At 55.7% G+C, this 15,771-nt stretch overlaps 6 protein-coding genes across 6 annotated transcripts; 4 read left to right on the top strand and 2 right to left on the bottom strand.

Moving 5' to 3' along the window:
- Positions 1 to 11: 11 nt before the first annotated feature.
- PG997_009267 (Lovastatin diketide synthase LovF) lies at positions 12 to 2,659 on the top strand (the record flags this gene model as incomplete). Its single annotated transcript, XM_066813582.1, is given in 3 exon segments — positions 12 to 1,991; positions 2,011 to 2,198; positions 2,254 to 2,659. The coding sequence occupies 3 exon segments, from the start codon at positions 12 to 14 to the stop codon at positions 2,657 to 2,659; spliced, it is 2,574 nt and encodes an 857-aa protein (XP_066665544.1).
- A 2,494-nt stretch (positions 2,660 to 5,153) lies between these two features.
- PG997_009266 (uncharacterized protein) lies at positions 5,154 to 6,661 on the top strand (the record flags this gene model as incomplete). The annotated part of the gene is made up of 3 exons (XM_066813581.1): positions 5,154 to 5,544; positions 5,623 to 5,715; positions 5,787 to 6,661. The coding sequence occupies 3 exons, from the start codon at positions 5,154 to 5,156 to the stop codon at positions 6,659 to 6,661; spliced, it is 1,359 nt and encodes a 452-aa protein (XP_066665543.1).
- Positions 6,662 to 7,228: 567 nt separating this feature from the next.
- PG997_009265 (uncharacterized protein) lies at positions 7,229 to 7,847 on the top strand (the record flags this gene model as incomplete). Its single annotated transcript, XM_066813580.1, has 2 exons — positions 7,229 to 7,273; positions 7,332 to 7,847. The coding sequence occupies 2 exons, from the start codon at positions 7,229 to 7,231 to the stop codon at positions 7,845 to 7,847; spliced, it is 561 nt and encodes a 186-aa protein (XP_066665542.1).
- A 1,443-nt stretch (positions 7,848 to 9,290) lies between these two features.
- PG997_009264 (uncharacterized protein) lies at positions 9,291 to 10,637 on the bottom strand (the record flags this gene model as incomplete). The annotated part of the gene is made up of 1 exon (XM_066813579.1): positions 9,291 to 10,637. One exon carries the CDS (start codon positions 10,635 to 10,637, stop codon positions 9,291 to 9,293), a length of 1,347 nt encoding a protein of 448 aa, XP_066665541.1.
- A 482-nt stretch (positions 10,638 to 11,119) lies between these two features.
- On the top strand, positions 11,120 to 13,293 carry PG997_009263 (tRNA pseudouridine synthase A; the record flags this gene model as incomplete). Its single annotated transcript, XM_066813578.1, has 3 exons — positions 11,120 to 11,430; positions 11,495 to 13,051; positions 13,116 to 13,293. The coding sequence occupies 3 exons, from the start codon at positions 11,120 to 11,122 to the stop codon at positions 13,291 to 13,293; spliced, it is 2,046 nt and encodes a 681-aa protein (XP_066665540.1).
- Positions 13,294 to 13,593: 300 nt separating this feature from the next.
- PG997_009262 (uncharacterized protein) lies at positions 13,594 to 14,943 on the bottom strand (the record flags this gene model as incomplete). Its single annotated transcript, XM_066813577.1, has 3 exons — positions 13,594 to 13,938; positions 14,221 to 14,407; positions 14,834 to 14,943. The coding sequence occupies 3 exons, from the start codon at positions 14,941 to 14,943 to the stop codon at positions 13,594 to 13,596; spliced, it is 642 nt and encodes a 213-aa protein (XP_066665539.1).
- Positions 14,944 to 15,771: the final 828 nt, after the last annotated feature.

Below are 15,771 nucleotides of genomic sequence, written 5' to 3'. Positions count from 1 at the left end.
CGAGCAATGCCATGTCAGTCATTGTTTCTACGAAGGTTTCAGGCAGTGCCGAAGACGGAATAAGCAGTGCACGCAGCATTGCCGAGGTCATCAGCCCAATCACCCCTTCTACCAATGGCGTGGTGCATCTGCTTCTTGGCACCGACGGCGATCAGCCACCACTATTGAAGACTGTCGCCGATGAATTCGAGCATCGCGGAGTCACAACGAAGGTGATTCACCTCGAAGATGTTCTGGAGACTGTGCCGGCAGGTGCGCGTGTCGTAGCTTTCCTGAGCACTAGAGACAACCTCCTGCTTGCCGATGAGCAACGCCTCAAGGCATTCCAGTACCTTGCCAAGACGGTGGAGAGCATGGTCTGGCTGACCTCGAGCGGCGTTGTCAAAGGCCGCAACGCGGTTGCTGGCTTCATGATCGGGCTCATGAGGACCATTGCCACAGAGAACCCCGCGAGCCGGTTCATGTCGATCGATATAGACGCTGAAAACTTCGAGATCACCGACGGCGACATCGATGAGCGATTCGATCTCGTCAGCTGTATCGTGGACCAAGAGATTGCCCTCTACAGCGAAAGTTCGTCGGCGGGAGACGAAAATAGGGTCAAGGACCGCGAGTTGGCCTGGCAAGACGGATGCATGTGGGTTAGCCGTGTCGTGCCCGACGCAGGTCTTGGGGCCTACGCCGAACCGAACAAAACTCCCTCATGCTCCGGCTACGATAGGGTATCCCTCGGTAAGCTGGGACCGGTACGTGCGGCCTTCGAGACCCCGGGCGTCTTGAACTCGCTTTACTTCCGCACCTACACGGACATGCTGCAGCCAATCCCGGCAGACCACATCGAGGTAAGAGTCCGGGCTGTGGGGCTGAACTGGAAAGACCTGGGTCTCTCCTCCGGCCGGTTCGACGCAGACGGCAGCAACCTGTCCTCGGAATACGCCGGAACCGTGACCCGGATCGGAGCCGACGTGGACACTGTGGCCGTGGGCGACCGCGTCTATGGTATCGGCAGGGGTCACTTCGGAAACTACACGTGCGTCCCAGCGGCCTTCGCGCAGAAGCTCCGGCCCACCGACAAGTCGGCGGAGATGGCAACAATGCCGCTCGTCTTCGCGACAGCCGTGTATGCCTTCCAGTACGTGGCTCGTATTAGGAAGGGCATGAAGGTACTGATCCAATCGGCGACCGGAGGTTTGGGGCTTGCGGCGATACAGGTCGCCCAGTCGAAGGGCGCCGAAATCTATGCCACCGTTAGCAGCGATGAGAAGATCAAGTTCTTGGTCGATGCCGTCGGTATCGACGCCGATCACATCTTTTCCTCTCGCGACCCCAAGGCACTCGTGCGTGCTGCCAAAGCCTGTTGCAGCAAGGGCGGGTTTGACGTCATTCTGAGCACCGCCGTCGGGAGTGATACACTGAACCAGTCGCTCAAGGCTCTCGCTCCCATGGGCCATTTGGTGGATGTCGGGCGCATGGACGTGCTTGAGTCCAAGGACCTGGGCCTGGAGCTCTTCCAGAAGAACGCCAACTTCTCATCGTTCGACCTCAACCTCGTGCTCGATAACGACCCGGAGCTCGGTGGTGAGCTCATGGAAGCCGTAAACGATCTATACCAGGTCGGCTTTATCACGCCGATCCAGCCCATTACCGTCTCGGACATTGCCGACTTGGACAAGACGCTCATGGGTTTCTCCAAGGGCCTACATATCGGAAAGCTGGTCGTGTCCTTCCAGAACCCCAAGTCCCAGATCAAGGTGGTCCGAGAGCCCAAGTCGGTCACCTTCAAAGCCGACGCTCGTTTCGTCGTTACCGGGGGCATGGGCGGGCTTGGCCGGGGTATCATCCGATGGATGGTGGACCGTGGCGCCCGCGATTTCTTGGTTCTCTCGAGGCGTGGTGTCACTACGCCAGAAGCACACCTGCTGGTGAAGGACTTGGAGGCCCGCGGAGTTATCATCGAGTCTGTCGAGTGCGATGTCAGCAACCGGGATGACGTAATGGAAGCCATTTCAGAGTCTTCGGGCCAACCGATCAGGGGGTGTCGTCCACGCGGCCATTTCACAGTCGGACCTACCATTCGACAGACTGAACATTGATCAATGGCAAGATGGCTTCGCCGCCAAGGCGCTGGGCACTCTGAACCTGCACGAGGCCACCACCTCGCTGCCTTTAGACTTCTTCGTCATGGTCACCTCGACCGAGTCAATCTGGGCACCGCCTACCCAGGCGGCCTACTCTGCTGCCAACAACTTCCAGGGATTACTTCGCGCGCTATCGCCGTAACCTGAGCCTGCCCGCATCGACTGTGTCCTACGGCCTGGTGGCCGACGTCGATTCCGACTTCCGCGACACGGCTGCCAAAACCAAGGACATCTACGTCCGCAACAAGGCCATGGTCATCTCGGAGCACCAAGTGCTGGCCCAGCTCGAGCCGGCCTTCCTCTACTCGGTCCCGTACAAGACGGTCGCCTCAGACTGGATCGGCAAGCAGCAGGATCCGCTCTCGGCCGCGAATCTCTACACCTGCATGGACCCTGCCGCACTGGCGGCCACAGCGGCACGGTCGGCCGACACCGACGCACCCCGCTGGTACAGCGACGGGCGCGTCTCGCTGGTCATGCGTGCGATGCAGGATGCGCAGAAGCTTCAGCAACAGATTTGAGCTGGCGCGGGACTGGAACTCGAGCCAAGACAGCCGATCTGGCCGTGGTTGACATCATCAAGATGGCCGCCGACACGCTGTTTCCTCTCATACCTTGTTGGAAGATGGGGTAGCCATCGGAGCTCGGTTAGAGCTGCAGGCAGGGCGACGAGGATTGGTTTCATGGCTTCGAGTTTCAATGAAAAGACATAGTTGTATATTAGGAGAGGTTACGATGATGTTTAAATGTAGATGTATGATTTAGTATGGGAACTAGAGAGATTGGAACTATAGCAGCATTGGGAGTCATTTATACATACACGATTTTCGCCCCCGTATTCGGATGGGATCACCCCGATTCAGCATAGCATAGACTTAATGACAGCCATTGATATCAGAGCACAAGAGTTAGGTAAATTGGAGGCAATGGCCTACCTTAAAAAACACGGCGTACTTAGGGACACAATTAGAGGTCCATGGGTAGGTTCCAAATAGATAAATGGCAAGTAGTAGGAACAGACGGCAACAGGCTCTTCATGTGTGGTTGTGACAAGGGCTTGAAGGGCTTGGTTCTGATTCAGCTAATATTTGACTATGGCACTTCTAGAGTCTCTGGTCTTCCTTCACTTAAAGTAGGGTCGAGTGTGAGGTTTATATATACATCGTCAAGGGCCTTAGGGTCCTTCCTTCCTTTGTTTTCTACCCTTAAGCGCCGTAGCCTTTCCGGAATGCAGGCCCCTGTTGGACGGGTGCTGCATGCCAGTTGGTCCTGCAGAGTGACTGTTGGATCTGCGTGTGACAGTGGTGCACTATAGTGAAGGGTACAGAACAGAAACATTTGGCTCCTGGTGAGTAAAGGGTAATCGACAGTGCTAGTCTCGGTCCTTGATTAGCCAAGGCGTGATACATCTGCCTGCTTGGAATGACTGAACCAGGCCAGTGATAGGTTTTCTTGGTCTCCAACACGGAAGCGGAGATGGGTTAAGCATGAGGATCAGCCCAGTCAGCCCCTGTCTCTAGCGAACTTATGGATAGGCAAAGGTCTACACAGGCAAAAGGGGATCTTTTCTCGTTCGTTTGCAAGTGCGTACCAGGCCAAGCCTCCCTCTGCACCCAAAGGACCGTGATAGTTGGGTTGGGTCAGGTCGCCGAGCAATATAGTCTGGTTATATAGGCAATATATAGAATCATACATACATTGGAAAATATGACGCTAAGTTAAAGCTTCCGGTATATCTCTATAAGAGCTTTGCGGCCAAACGTAGTACTTCTCAAATAGTATACTACCGGGAAAATTGCAGCACGGGAGCAAAACCCGGTACGCCTGTTTGGATCTCCGAGTGACGAAGACTTTCTGAAGAAGGCAAGATCACAACTTGACGGAGACAGTCATCCACTTTCCTTCTTCTCTTTCCTCTTCTAACCCCCTGTGATAATTAATCGGTCCGGGGCCAGAACATCGAATCAACCAGTGTTGGGCGGGTCAATGATAATTTCTATGGGGCCGATGGCATTAGGCTTTGCTTTCCGGCAAGCGAACGAACGAGCTCGATATGGAAAGGGTATCCTGAACATTTCACATCACATGCCCCTGCAATTGCAAATTCTTACAAATGTACCTAGTTGTACATGAAACGAAGCCCGGGGTGCTCGAATGAATGGCGTCTGGGGAAGAGCCATGGCCAGCTTGTGGCTCACGCCGATATCCTTTTCCTCTGCTCCGTCCGTCCAGGGGCACCCATCAACTTGACGACGGCACTCCACCCAAGCCATACTAGTATGTACGTTAGTATGCAAGAGCCAATGCAGGTTGAAACATCACACCGACACTATCGTCCCAGACGCTTGGCTCGAATTGAGGAGATGGCAGGATCGGCAGCAGCCGTGATTGGCGCTCCGAATTCCCAGCTTTACCACGTTTGATTTACACTTTCATATGCTAGTCATGCGCCGGCAGACCGTGTCTTGTCGTGCTCTGGGTTCGACAGGTTGGGACCCCGAAAGTGGGTTGACGTCCCACGGTCCACGGTACCCCTGCATGACATCCCGGAGAGGCAGGGACTGCGCAGGGAATAGAGACCCGTAATCATCCAATTGACAAGGACCTGAGCACGGGCCGGCTTGTCGACCAACGGTCACTAGCGAGACTAGCTGCGTGATACCAACCGTCACTAGCTGGGAGAGCCCAACAAGATGGACCGCGTCTGGGCCGTTCCTGTTTGGCGCCGTTACCGTACCCCGTCGCAAAACCCCGTTCCTGGGATTTCTTTTTGGGGGCCAGCTCCGGTGTGTGGTGCGGGCAGCATGTCGAACGTTACTAAGTACTGAAAGGGAAAATCCCACGATCCTCACCGCGGACTCCTCTTCTTGGTATCCACCTGCCGTACCACGTTGAGGGCTGCCCACAAGTATAAAGCAAAGCATAGCAGGCCCAGGTTCACGTCAATGTTGCAGGCTCTCCTCTTTCAATCACACATCGCTGCTGCACGTAGGGTACTCATACTGTACATCGACAATGGTCCAACCCGAGGTCATAGAGCTGCGCCCGACTGGCTGGGAGACCGATCCTGCCGAGGAACGATTCAAGGTCTCAACCATCGACCTCTTGCCGCCCTGCACGTACAACCACTACCTCCTCTTCTGGCGGCTTGCCGATGACACCAAAGAGCAGGCCATCAAAGTGCTGCAGGCAGGCCTTGAAAAGACTCTGTCGCAGGCGCGACATCTGGCTGGCACCATCGAGCGGGATCCCGATGGAGGCCACTCGTTCACCAAGCGGAAAGATTCGACGGTGAAGTTGGTCATCATGAGGTATGACCGCGAGGGTGACAAATGGCCATCGATGGATGACATTGAAGAGGCCCATTTTGCCCAACACGCACTGGGTGACGACTTGGGCAAATGGGGTGAGTGTGGACCTATTTCCCATCTTTTCCCAGTCGACGGTGACGTTCTGGACGTGACTACTGACCACTCTTGAGCAGGTATTCCTGAAATGACATGGGGCGAGCGGCCGGAGGCTGAACTTGCCAACTCCCCCAACACGGCCGGGTTCCAGATCAACCTGGTCCGCGGCGGTATGGTGTTCAGCATGCAAAGCCATCACTACGCCAGCGACGTCATGGGCTTCAGCAACCTCACGCACCAGCTTGCCGACAACTGTGCCTCTATTGCCCATGGCACCCTTTCGTTGCCTGGGATCCGGCCAACATCGACGCGAGCCGGTTCTGGAAGTGCCTGCCCGAAGAGGAAATGGTCGAGGGGCCGCCCATGTCGCAGCGCCACCCGGGCCATCCCGAGCAGCAAGCCGTGCTCTTCCACCTGCCCAAGAGCAAGGCCGAGGAGATCAAGAAGCTCGCGTCGCCGACCGACCCCAAGGAGCACTGGATCTCGACCTACGACGCCATGTGCGCCTTCATCTGGCGCGCCCTCAGCCGGGTCCGCGCCCCTCTCCACAAGCCCGACCTGGACAGCCGGCCCTGGTATGGGTACGCCGTCAACATGCGGCCGCGGCTGCACAACCCGCCGGTGCCGGCGCGCATGATGCACAACTGCCTCGTCGGCTCCTTCTCGGACACGCTGCCGGTGGTGATGCAGCCGACGGCGGGCGAGGTGCTGTCGAACGAGGTGCCGCTCTCGCGCCTCTCAGGCTTCATCCGGGCCATGACGGACAACTGCACCGAGGAGCACCTCTGGGGCCTCGTCGACGCCATCGCGCCGATCCGCGACAAGCGCAACATCAGCATCCGCATCGACGGCAAGCCGCCCATGAGCATCTTCGTGACGGACCACCGGCCCGGCGACCTCAGCGGTGTCGACTTCGGCTTCGGCAAGCCCCTGACCTACCGCCACATGTGGGGCCACCTGCTGACGGCGGGGCTGATCCTCATCTACGCGCCCGTTTTGTCCGCCGACCCGGACGAGGGCTGCATGTTCACCGTCAATATGGAGAAGGAGCTGGTGCCGGTCCTCTGCGCGGACCCGGAGTGGAGTCGGTACTTTGAGTACAGAGGGATTGATTGAGCTGAGTGACGGTCGATGGATGGTGGAGGTGGTTTTTGGTGTTCAGAGATTTATACCCCAAATATATACAAATATTACAGGAATATCAAAGGTGGCAGGGAAGATTACTTTTGACTTGACAAAATATGCAGCGAGAAGTTTCATGGCGACGACATCCAGTCCGTCAGCACCAATGCAGGTACTTACTTACGCTTAAGTTGGCAACTGATAAGTTCGGCAAGAGGCAAGAGGCAAGAGGCAAGAGGCAAGAGGCAAGAGGCAGAAGGCAAGGGCGACAAGAGGCAAGCACGACCAAAGGCAAACGCGGCAAGAGCGACAGACAGACGACCACAGCTGAAATTCTTTCCGAGGCAAGTATTCAAGCTACCTTAGGTACATATGTACCTGCCTAACACATGGTAAAAATGAAAACATGAACCTTCAGTCTCCGACAAATGTCCTGCCTGGCTTCTTTCGCAACGGTCCGTCATCCAGCAAATACCAAACATCCGTTCAGATGATCCAGTTCAACTAGATACAGCATTCACTACGCGAAAAGGACGCACCGAAAAGAGCAAAGTGTTCAAAATGCCCTCGTATCTTGTTTGTTGCATCGCCGAGATACCCGTCCAAGTTAGACATCCAAGACTGTAGAGCCATATGTACATTGGCTGATCATTCTTTCCCCCAGGTCCTGAACAAGTTGCTGACGGATGCGCTTGTCGCAAGAATCCAACACTCACCAGGAAACGAAGGCGAGCTCGTCATCGTCAAGGCCGATGAAGACTACGACTTTGTGTGGAAATGGCCAAAGAAGACGGCCCCGCCCTTGGACGAGTCCTTCCGTCCCCACGTCACGGCTTCCATCGCAGAAGCGTCCGCGCGATACACCGTGGGGTCCTACATTGCCGTGCTGGACCAGCATTCTTTGGTCGACGAGACTGCCGTCCTCGTGGCCCGTGGGCCGGGTGGCGGCGTCACTGGCACGGTTCGGGTCACGTTCGCGTCGATCCTCATCGTCATGGTCTTGCTGGAGAACGGCACCATGGACTTCAGTGAGGTCCTGAGCGTCGGGAATTCTCAGGGCGGAGGAATGTATGGAAGGTTGACCGAGACGCCAAAGAAGGGGAGCCTGTTCCGCAAAAGAAACATGGGGATTGATCAGGACAGAGAGGCCGTAGGCTTACAGGGCCGACGAAGATGGTAATACGGCTAGATCGGGTACTTTATTCTTAAAACATTCACTGTTGCTGCTGTTGTAATCCGGTATCCGACCTCTATTTTGGCTGCCCAAGCAAGCTGTAGTTGTATTTTACGTGAGTAAATTTTCTTTTACCATCTCTTGCCTCAGTCTATATATAACTAAAATAGAATTGCACCCAGCATGACCGGGCGCTTAGAGCCCGCGGCTTTTGCACAGCAACAGGGCAAGGCATTCTTGATATCTAGTGCTTACAGTCAGCCTCAAAATTGCCCCAAGACTGTCTACCTTTCTTCGGCACCCACCAATTTTGTCTTGCTCAGCGTGTCCAATCAGACGATAGTGGCTAATATCATATATATTCCAGTACTACCCCTAGCCCAGAGCACCGAGACCACCAGGCTGCCAGGCTCGATCATATGACAGGGGGTTGAACTTTACCTGTAGCCACAGCACGGGATGAATGTAAGAAAGGGGAGCGTGCATTTTGTTGCATGGTGTCTCTTCCCCTTTCCACCACTTCCTTAGTCCTAACATACTTACCTATTCATATCCTAATATCCTCATCCCAACACATCATCATGCTCACACATCCTCACACTATTATGTCTTTAACATGGCCTGTAACTCGAAATGCCTCAGATAGCCAGCAGCTCTATGACTCACTTCCTGTTACCAATGCAGATCGCTCGATACGGCTTCTGGAACTTGAACTACTTCCGTCAGGCTTGGTCCATCATGATGCGCCTCTACAAGGTACGCCAAGAGCTGTCTCGTTGAAAGCCAGTCCCTGCTTTACAACGCTGTCGTAGAGGTGGGGTGAATGCACCTCGCCGGAGCGCGAAGTCATCCACGTGCGCCTCGGGATAGGCCATCATGCCGATATCCTAATTACTGCGAACTGCCGAGAAGCACTTTGCGCCCTCTGGGCGCGATATGGTCCAATATACATCTGGATATATGCGCTTAGGGAGGGAATTGGTTTTCCTACAAGGTAAGTAGCCGTCTCTGTAGTTAATTGTATTTTTCCATCTTGACTAAGTATGTAGGTAACAATACTAACTCGATCCTGAACTGGAAAGAAGTAGAGAAGGACATCTCCCAGTATAATGGAATGGTCGTTTCCGCTTTCATGGTTTTGCGGCGTCGGCCCGTGGTTGGGCCTGCTTTTACAACTGGCTTCATGGAGACAGAGACAGAATATGAGTTTTCAGATGAATATTCATTCCTTTGTGGATTTAGAATAAGCTGAATTGCCCCTCTAGCGGGCTAGTTTCGTCCGAGAAGTACAACAGTGCATAGCCATAGGAGCATTTACAGATGGGACTGATTGCAAAAATACCCAATGCCTTTGAATTCCTTTTCAACAATGGGTCCAGCGACAGTATGGTAAATTCATATGATCAAGCTCCACTACAGGAATCTCACGAGGTCTATGCACTTCCCTGCCTATTTCCTGCCCTTGTACACCTCACCATCTTTCATCACGAACAAGATGTTGCGCAGGACGCCGAGATCCTCGAGGGGATCTCCCGAGACCGCAATAAGATCCGCAGCCCAGCCCTTCCCGATATAACCGAACCGCCGCCCACAAAGATCGCCACCGCAAACCTCCCACCCACGCAGCGTCGCCGCCTGCAGCACATCCAGCGCCGGGATACCCGCCTCGGCAAAGAGCTCCAACTCCCGCACATTCTCGCCGTGCGCGACGGCGCCTGTGTCGCCGCCACACGCCATGCGGATGCCGCGGTTAAAGGCGCTCTTGGTGTGCTGCAGGATGTCCCGGAACACCTGCTCCGCGTCGTCGCCGTAGGAACCCTTCGAGGCCTCGAACACCGAGAGCGTCGGCACGAAGAGGACGTCGTGCTCCTTCATCGCCTGCAGCGCGTCGTCGCTCGGCGTCGCGCCGTGCTCGATGCTCGTGACGCCCGCGCGCGCGGCCATGATGACGCCCTCGGGGCTCTGCGCGTGCGCCGCGATGGGGGCGCGGGCCAGTCGCGCCTCGGCGACCATGGCGTCCATCTCAACCTGGTTGAAGAGCAACGTGTTCGGGTTCCTGGAGCCATATAGGGGGTGAGCCGAGGGCGGGAACTTGACATCAGGGGCACCGGGCCACGCCGGCGCCGGGAACCGCAGCGCGCGCTTGCGGTAGTCGGCGTAGAACTTGACGATGTCGGCGCCCGCAGCCAGCCGCCGTCGCACCGCGGCCCGTACGCCATCGACGCCGTCAGCGGGGTCCGAGATGCGTGGGACGGTGGTCCCGCTGCCGCCGCAGCAACCACCGGGCGAGCTGCGGTTCTCCTGCCGGATCTCGTAGCCGCCGCTCGAGGCGATGCACTCGGTGGCGACGAACAGGCGCGGGCCCGGGGTCAGGCCCCGGTTGATGGTGTCGCGGAAGCTGGCGTCGGCGTCGCGGAGGCCCTCGGTGCCGAGGTCGCGGTAGGTGGTGTAGCCGGCGTCCAGGGCGGCGCGGGCGTGGTTGGTGGCCCGCACGATGCGTTCCACGGCGCTCTCGTCGCGCATCTGGTTCAGGGAGGAGACCTCCGAGTACGGGTGCAGGAAGACGTGCGTGTGGGCATCGACCAGGCCGGGCAGCACCGTCAGACCGCGGAGGTCGATGCTATCGGGGCCGGACAGCTCATCTTGGCTTAGCGGCTTGTCGCTGCGGGTGAAGGTGTCGGCGATGAGGCCGGTTTCGGGGTCAATCACGATAGAGACGTCCTTTAGAAAGCATTTTTGCTTGGAATCGAAGAGAGATGAAGTATGTACAGTTAGTCGCTTGCTTGAGTCTGCCATTGGCACTATTTCCTTCCGCATTTTAAATGGCTTCAGTCATTAACACACTCAGGACCGAGATGGACTGTACAAGACTTGAATCAAAAGGACAGCACCTTTGTATAATCAGTTGGGGTTTGGAGAGTTTGATGTATAAATGGTGATATTGTATTCATTACTCCAAACATTTGAAGATAACATTGGAGTTTAGAAGACAGCCAGTGAGATATGCTTACCTACATCCTTGCATTGCTGCTCGCTTCAGTTGCTTCCAGATGTAAGTCGTCGGGGAGGTTTAGGCTGCTGTACCCCTGTAAACTTGGAGGGTAGAGGGGGACATCTCCACTGCGTCTAATCGATAAGCTATCTTTTAGCGGTCGCAGTGAAGCGAAGTGGGATTGCGCTAAGAGCTTGACATTTTGCAATTGCTCGTCCAAAAATTGGGGAAATTTTGTAAAAGCGAGTCTTGAACCTTTGACAAGCATGCGAATACAACTCACAAAATGGGCATTGAACACGATACCACAGCGAGCGCGGCTCCCGCACCTGCACCTGTCGCTTCGTCCGGCAGTGCTGACAACAGCAAACCTACTCAAACCGTGCAGTCTGGCTCAGACGGCTCGGCGCTTCCAGACGCAGGCGGCAACGAGTCAAGAGGTGATCGCAAGCCCAAGAACGGTCGCTTCGACAACAAGCGCGGCCGAGGACGTGGTGGTCGAGGTGGACGAGGGGGTGGAGGCGGTGGTCGCGGCGGCAAGGACAACAAAGAGGGAGGCGACAACAAGCGCAGAGACCTCGGGCGCAACGAATACGGGTAAGTTGGCTGGCTTTTCTGACTGCGAAACGCCCCAGCCAACGCGAGCTAACACAGGACCAAGGCGTAAACGTACAGACAAGCGAGGCCGGAATGACGACTGGCAAGACACCAAGCGCCGGAAGGTTGGCGAGAACGGCGAGAGTGTGGGCGAGGATGGCGAACCTCGGGAATCCGCCCGCGACAAACCCAGCTATATGAGCATCCCCTTTGCCGAGGAAGAGATTGCGGCCGAAGAGCGACGACCGAAGCGCAAAGTGGCTGTCATGATCGGATACGCTGGCACGGGCTACCATGGCATGCAGATCAACCACCGCGAAAAGACCATCGAAGGTGACCTCTTTGCGGCATTCGTCACCGCGAAGGCCATCTCGAAGGCCAATGCCGATGACCCAAGAAAGTCCCAACTGATCCGATGCGCCCGAACCGACAAGGGTGTGCACGCTGCCGGCAACGTTATCTCCTTGAAGCTTATCATCGAAGACGAAGATATCGTGCAAAAGATCAACGAGGCGCTCCCCCCCCAGATCCGTATTTGGGGCATACAAAGAACCAACAACGCATTCAATTGCTACCAAACGTGCGATTCTAGATGGTACGAGTACCTGATGCCCAGCTACTGCCTGCTGCCCCCTCACCACGAGAGCTTCTTGGGGAAGAAGGTCCTCGAGTCGGTCAAGGAGAATGGTGTCGAGGATGAATATGCCACGAAACTCGGCGACCTTAAGGACTTCTGGTATGACGTCGAGAAGAACGACATCCAACCTATCCTCGAGAGCCTCGAACCCGAGGTGCGCGAGAAGGTCATGAGACGCTTGTTTACACCGGAGGACGAGTCGCCCGAGACGAAAACGGAGAAGACCGCCAAGAAGGACAATAACACTGCTGCAACAAGTGAAGCTCCAGTCGAGAACACAGAAGCAGCGGCCGAAACAATACCGGATGCCGCCCCTACCTCAACTACCACTACAGAACAGCCCGATGCTGAAATGAAGGACGCGGAAGCCTCAGCTCCCGCGCCCCAGGAGAAGACTACGGAGGAAGTGAAGCCGCCCAAGGAGGCCAGTCCCGTTGACGTTGCCGTCAAGCAGATCAAGGCCGCTTATGTTGCAGCGAAGCGCCGGTACCGCACCACACCTGGGCACATCGCCCGGCTCCAAGAGGCACTGAATCAGTACCTCGGCACGCGCAACTACCACAACTACACGGTGCAGAAGGCCCCCTCGGACCCGTCGGCGAAGCGCCACATCAAGTCCTTCATCGTGAACCCGCAGCCAATCCAGATTAACGACACGGAGTGGCTCTCGCTCAAGGTACACGGCCAGTCCTTCATGATGCACCAAATCCGCAAGATGGTCGGCATGGCCGTGCTCCTGACGCGCTGCGCCACCGACCTGTCGCGCATCGAGGAGTCCTACCAGCCCGGCCGTATCAGCATCCCCAAGGCGCCCGGCCTGGGCTTGTTGTTGGAGCGTCCCGTGTTCGAGAATTACAACACGCGCGCCGCGGAGAGCTACGACCGGCCCAAGATCGACTTCGGCAACTACGAGAAGGAGCTGCAGGCGTTCAAGGACTCGCACATCTACCAGCGCATCTTTGACTTGGAGGAGAAGGAGAATTCGTAAGTTACCTTGAATCTTGCCCAAAACGCGCGATACAGTAAACAGCAGCTAACAGTTACCCAGATTCCACGCTTTCTTCCACCAGATCGACAACTTCAAGACCGACTACTTCCTCTGGGTAACGGCCGGTGGTATGGGGGCTGCCCATAAGCGCACAGGTCAGGGCGAAGATGTGCCCGAGGGCCTGAAGAAGGAGCTTGGCGACGATGGCAAGGGAGGTGAGATTGTGGAGGAGCAATAGATTACATAGCATCACGAGCATCAGTTATAGAATTACGACGAGTTCATGCACGTTGTCAAGGGTCAATTTGGCATTGATCTTGCTATCGCCCGTGAGATCCCAATGTTTGCTTCAGACAAAAGTAGGCCAGTTCCATGTATCCGCAGTAGTGACAAATCCAGGTGCAATCCCCCAAAACATGATGCCAGGACTCAAATGCGCAATCGAAGTTCTTCTTCATTTATTTCGCGCGGCTCGTCGGCGATCCATCCATTCACATAGAGCCATACCGCCAGCTTGCTCAGCAGCTGCAGAACCAGCTTAGCCATCCCGAACAGCAGTAGCATCACCAGGAACAGCGGCAGCACCAGTAGATTCAGGTGCTCCAGCGCCAGCCGCGCCACCGCTTCCATCGTTGGCATGACGGCCTTCCTGCTGCTCCTGCTGGCGCTTCTCGGCGAGGCGGCGGGCGGCGGCGGTCTGCTCGTCGGTGCGCTTGGTGATCCACTGGTTGACGAGGGTGCAGATGCGCTCCGTCTTGGCGTCGATGGCGGCGTCGCGCTCCCGGTTCTCGCGGTCCGCGGTGGTGGCCGAGCGCAAGGGGCTCGTGATCCAGAGGCGTCGGATCTCGCGCGTGATCTGGAGGAGGTTCTCGATGGCTTTGACCTGTTTTGCGCGCGATAAGGGAGGGAAGAGAGGGTTAGGATGGGTTTCAAGCAGAGAAAAACAATAAGCGAAGAAGGGCAATTTGTTTGCAATGATTGAAGGTGGTTTTGGATGATGGTGGTGGGGTAGGATTGGCAAATAATTGCAGGCAAGCAACCAAATGCAAGGCAGAAAGTCTAGGTTGCCAAGGTGTGTGTATGATGGGTGACTGGGGAGAAAGTAGAGGAAGGCGCGAGGAATGAGTTGGCGGGTAGGAGGATCAGGAAGGGAAGGGGGACTTACCAAAGCTGCAGTCTCGGTCTCCATCTGCATCTGGTTCAGGCTGGCCTTCTCGGGCGTGTAGCCCTCGTCGATGGGCTCGGTGGCGGCCACGACCATGTTGAGGAAGCGCTTGAGAATGTCGGCGATGGCCTTCTCATGGCGATCTAGGATGGTGTTAGGATCAGAAGTTCTGTTCATGGTTGCGGTGCTGTCGGAGGAAGGTCTGTATGAGGAATAAGTTAGAGAAGGCCAGAACAGAATGAGAAGAAATGTTGTTGTTTCAAGTGGACAGGCAGGTGAGAAAACGTTGTTGATTCAAGTAGAAAGGTAGGTGATGAGGTAGGTGATTATTCGGATTGAAGGCCCCGCTTGGTGTCGTCGTCGTCGTCGTCTCACGCGCCAGTCACCTTTGGATGAGATGACCAGCGGAAGCAACAGTTTACGACACGACTACTCAGCCCTTGGACGAAATCGCATGTAGTAAACAGGTCGAGTAACCCTCGTACCAAGCCACCACATTGAGCAACTGGGTCGAGTCACCGAACCAAGGGGTCATGCATTCGCAGGAACCTCCGTATGACTTTGATGTCCTTCGTGTTGGTGTTGGTGTTGGGATGAGGGCAGATTGACTTACAGAGGCAGGGCGGCGGGACCGCGGCCCTGGCGCTCCTCTTCCAGGGCTTTCTCCATGGCCTCCCAAGCAGCGGCCTCGATCTCCTCAGGGGTCTCGTTGGGGGCAGGCATGATAATTCAGGGGGAGGGTGTTCTTGATTGTTGGTGATAGTGGGTTGGTTGTCGCGGTGGTTGCGATCTTGCGATGTTGGTAGAAAACAACGGAGGCGATTCCATCAAGAGTGGCGGGCCTTAAATATCCCAGGTTTTGGGCGGCTGAGTTGCTGCGGCTGCGCATCGCGGCTTCACGACCTCGTCGTCGCTCGAGCGACTAAGCCGCACTTCCCAGCCGCTCCCGCCAGCCGGGTGCGGACCCCCAGGATGCGGTACCGGTGGGGGAAACGACGGGACAATGCCCGTTGACCCCGGCATCAAACATCTGGGTAGCAAATATAGGGGCAACGCGGAAGTCAAAGAGAGTATAGCTGTCTCCTTACCCATGATAGTGTTTTGCTCCTTGCGCCTCTCCATCTTGAGTATGTGCTGTTTATTGCCCCTTATACCCCCTTCTTCTTAGTTCATACTATTCCACCTCCTCTGATAAACGCTCTGGGGGTGTTCCAGATGAACAAGGCCGTGACGAGCAGGAGCGAATGAGTCTTTAGTCCAGGAAGGGATATACTGCGGATGAGGTGAAGTTGGAAATGCATCACGTGATCTGGGCGTTCTTGCGTGAACTTGCTCCCAACTCTTGTGGATCAAAGCCAGGCTCTCTCCCCCGCAATTCAATCAGTCGCTAAACAACAATAATCACCAACCAACTCACAAAGAAGTTATTTATTGATGGTACTTATAAACCAGTGTTGATTGATGCTCGTCTATTATGTCCTTTTTCTTATCTATTTCCGGTATGATATCACCTTCCCAGATCTACTCGAGCTGGGTGAGTCTATATCTCAG

This window comes from Apiospora hydei (genome assembly GCF_038363865.1).
Source record: "Apiospora hydei strain CBS 114990 chromosome Unknown utg000007l_segment0_segment0, whole genome shotgun sequence".
Lineage (NCBI taxonomy): Eukaryota > Fungi > Ascomycota > Sordariomycetes > Amphisphaeriales > Apiosporaceae > Apiospora > Apiospora hydei.
This window is presented reverse-complemented; position numbering and strand designations above follow the sequence as displayed.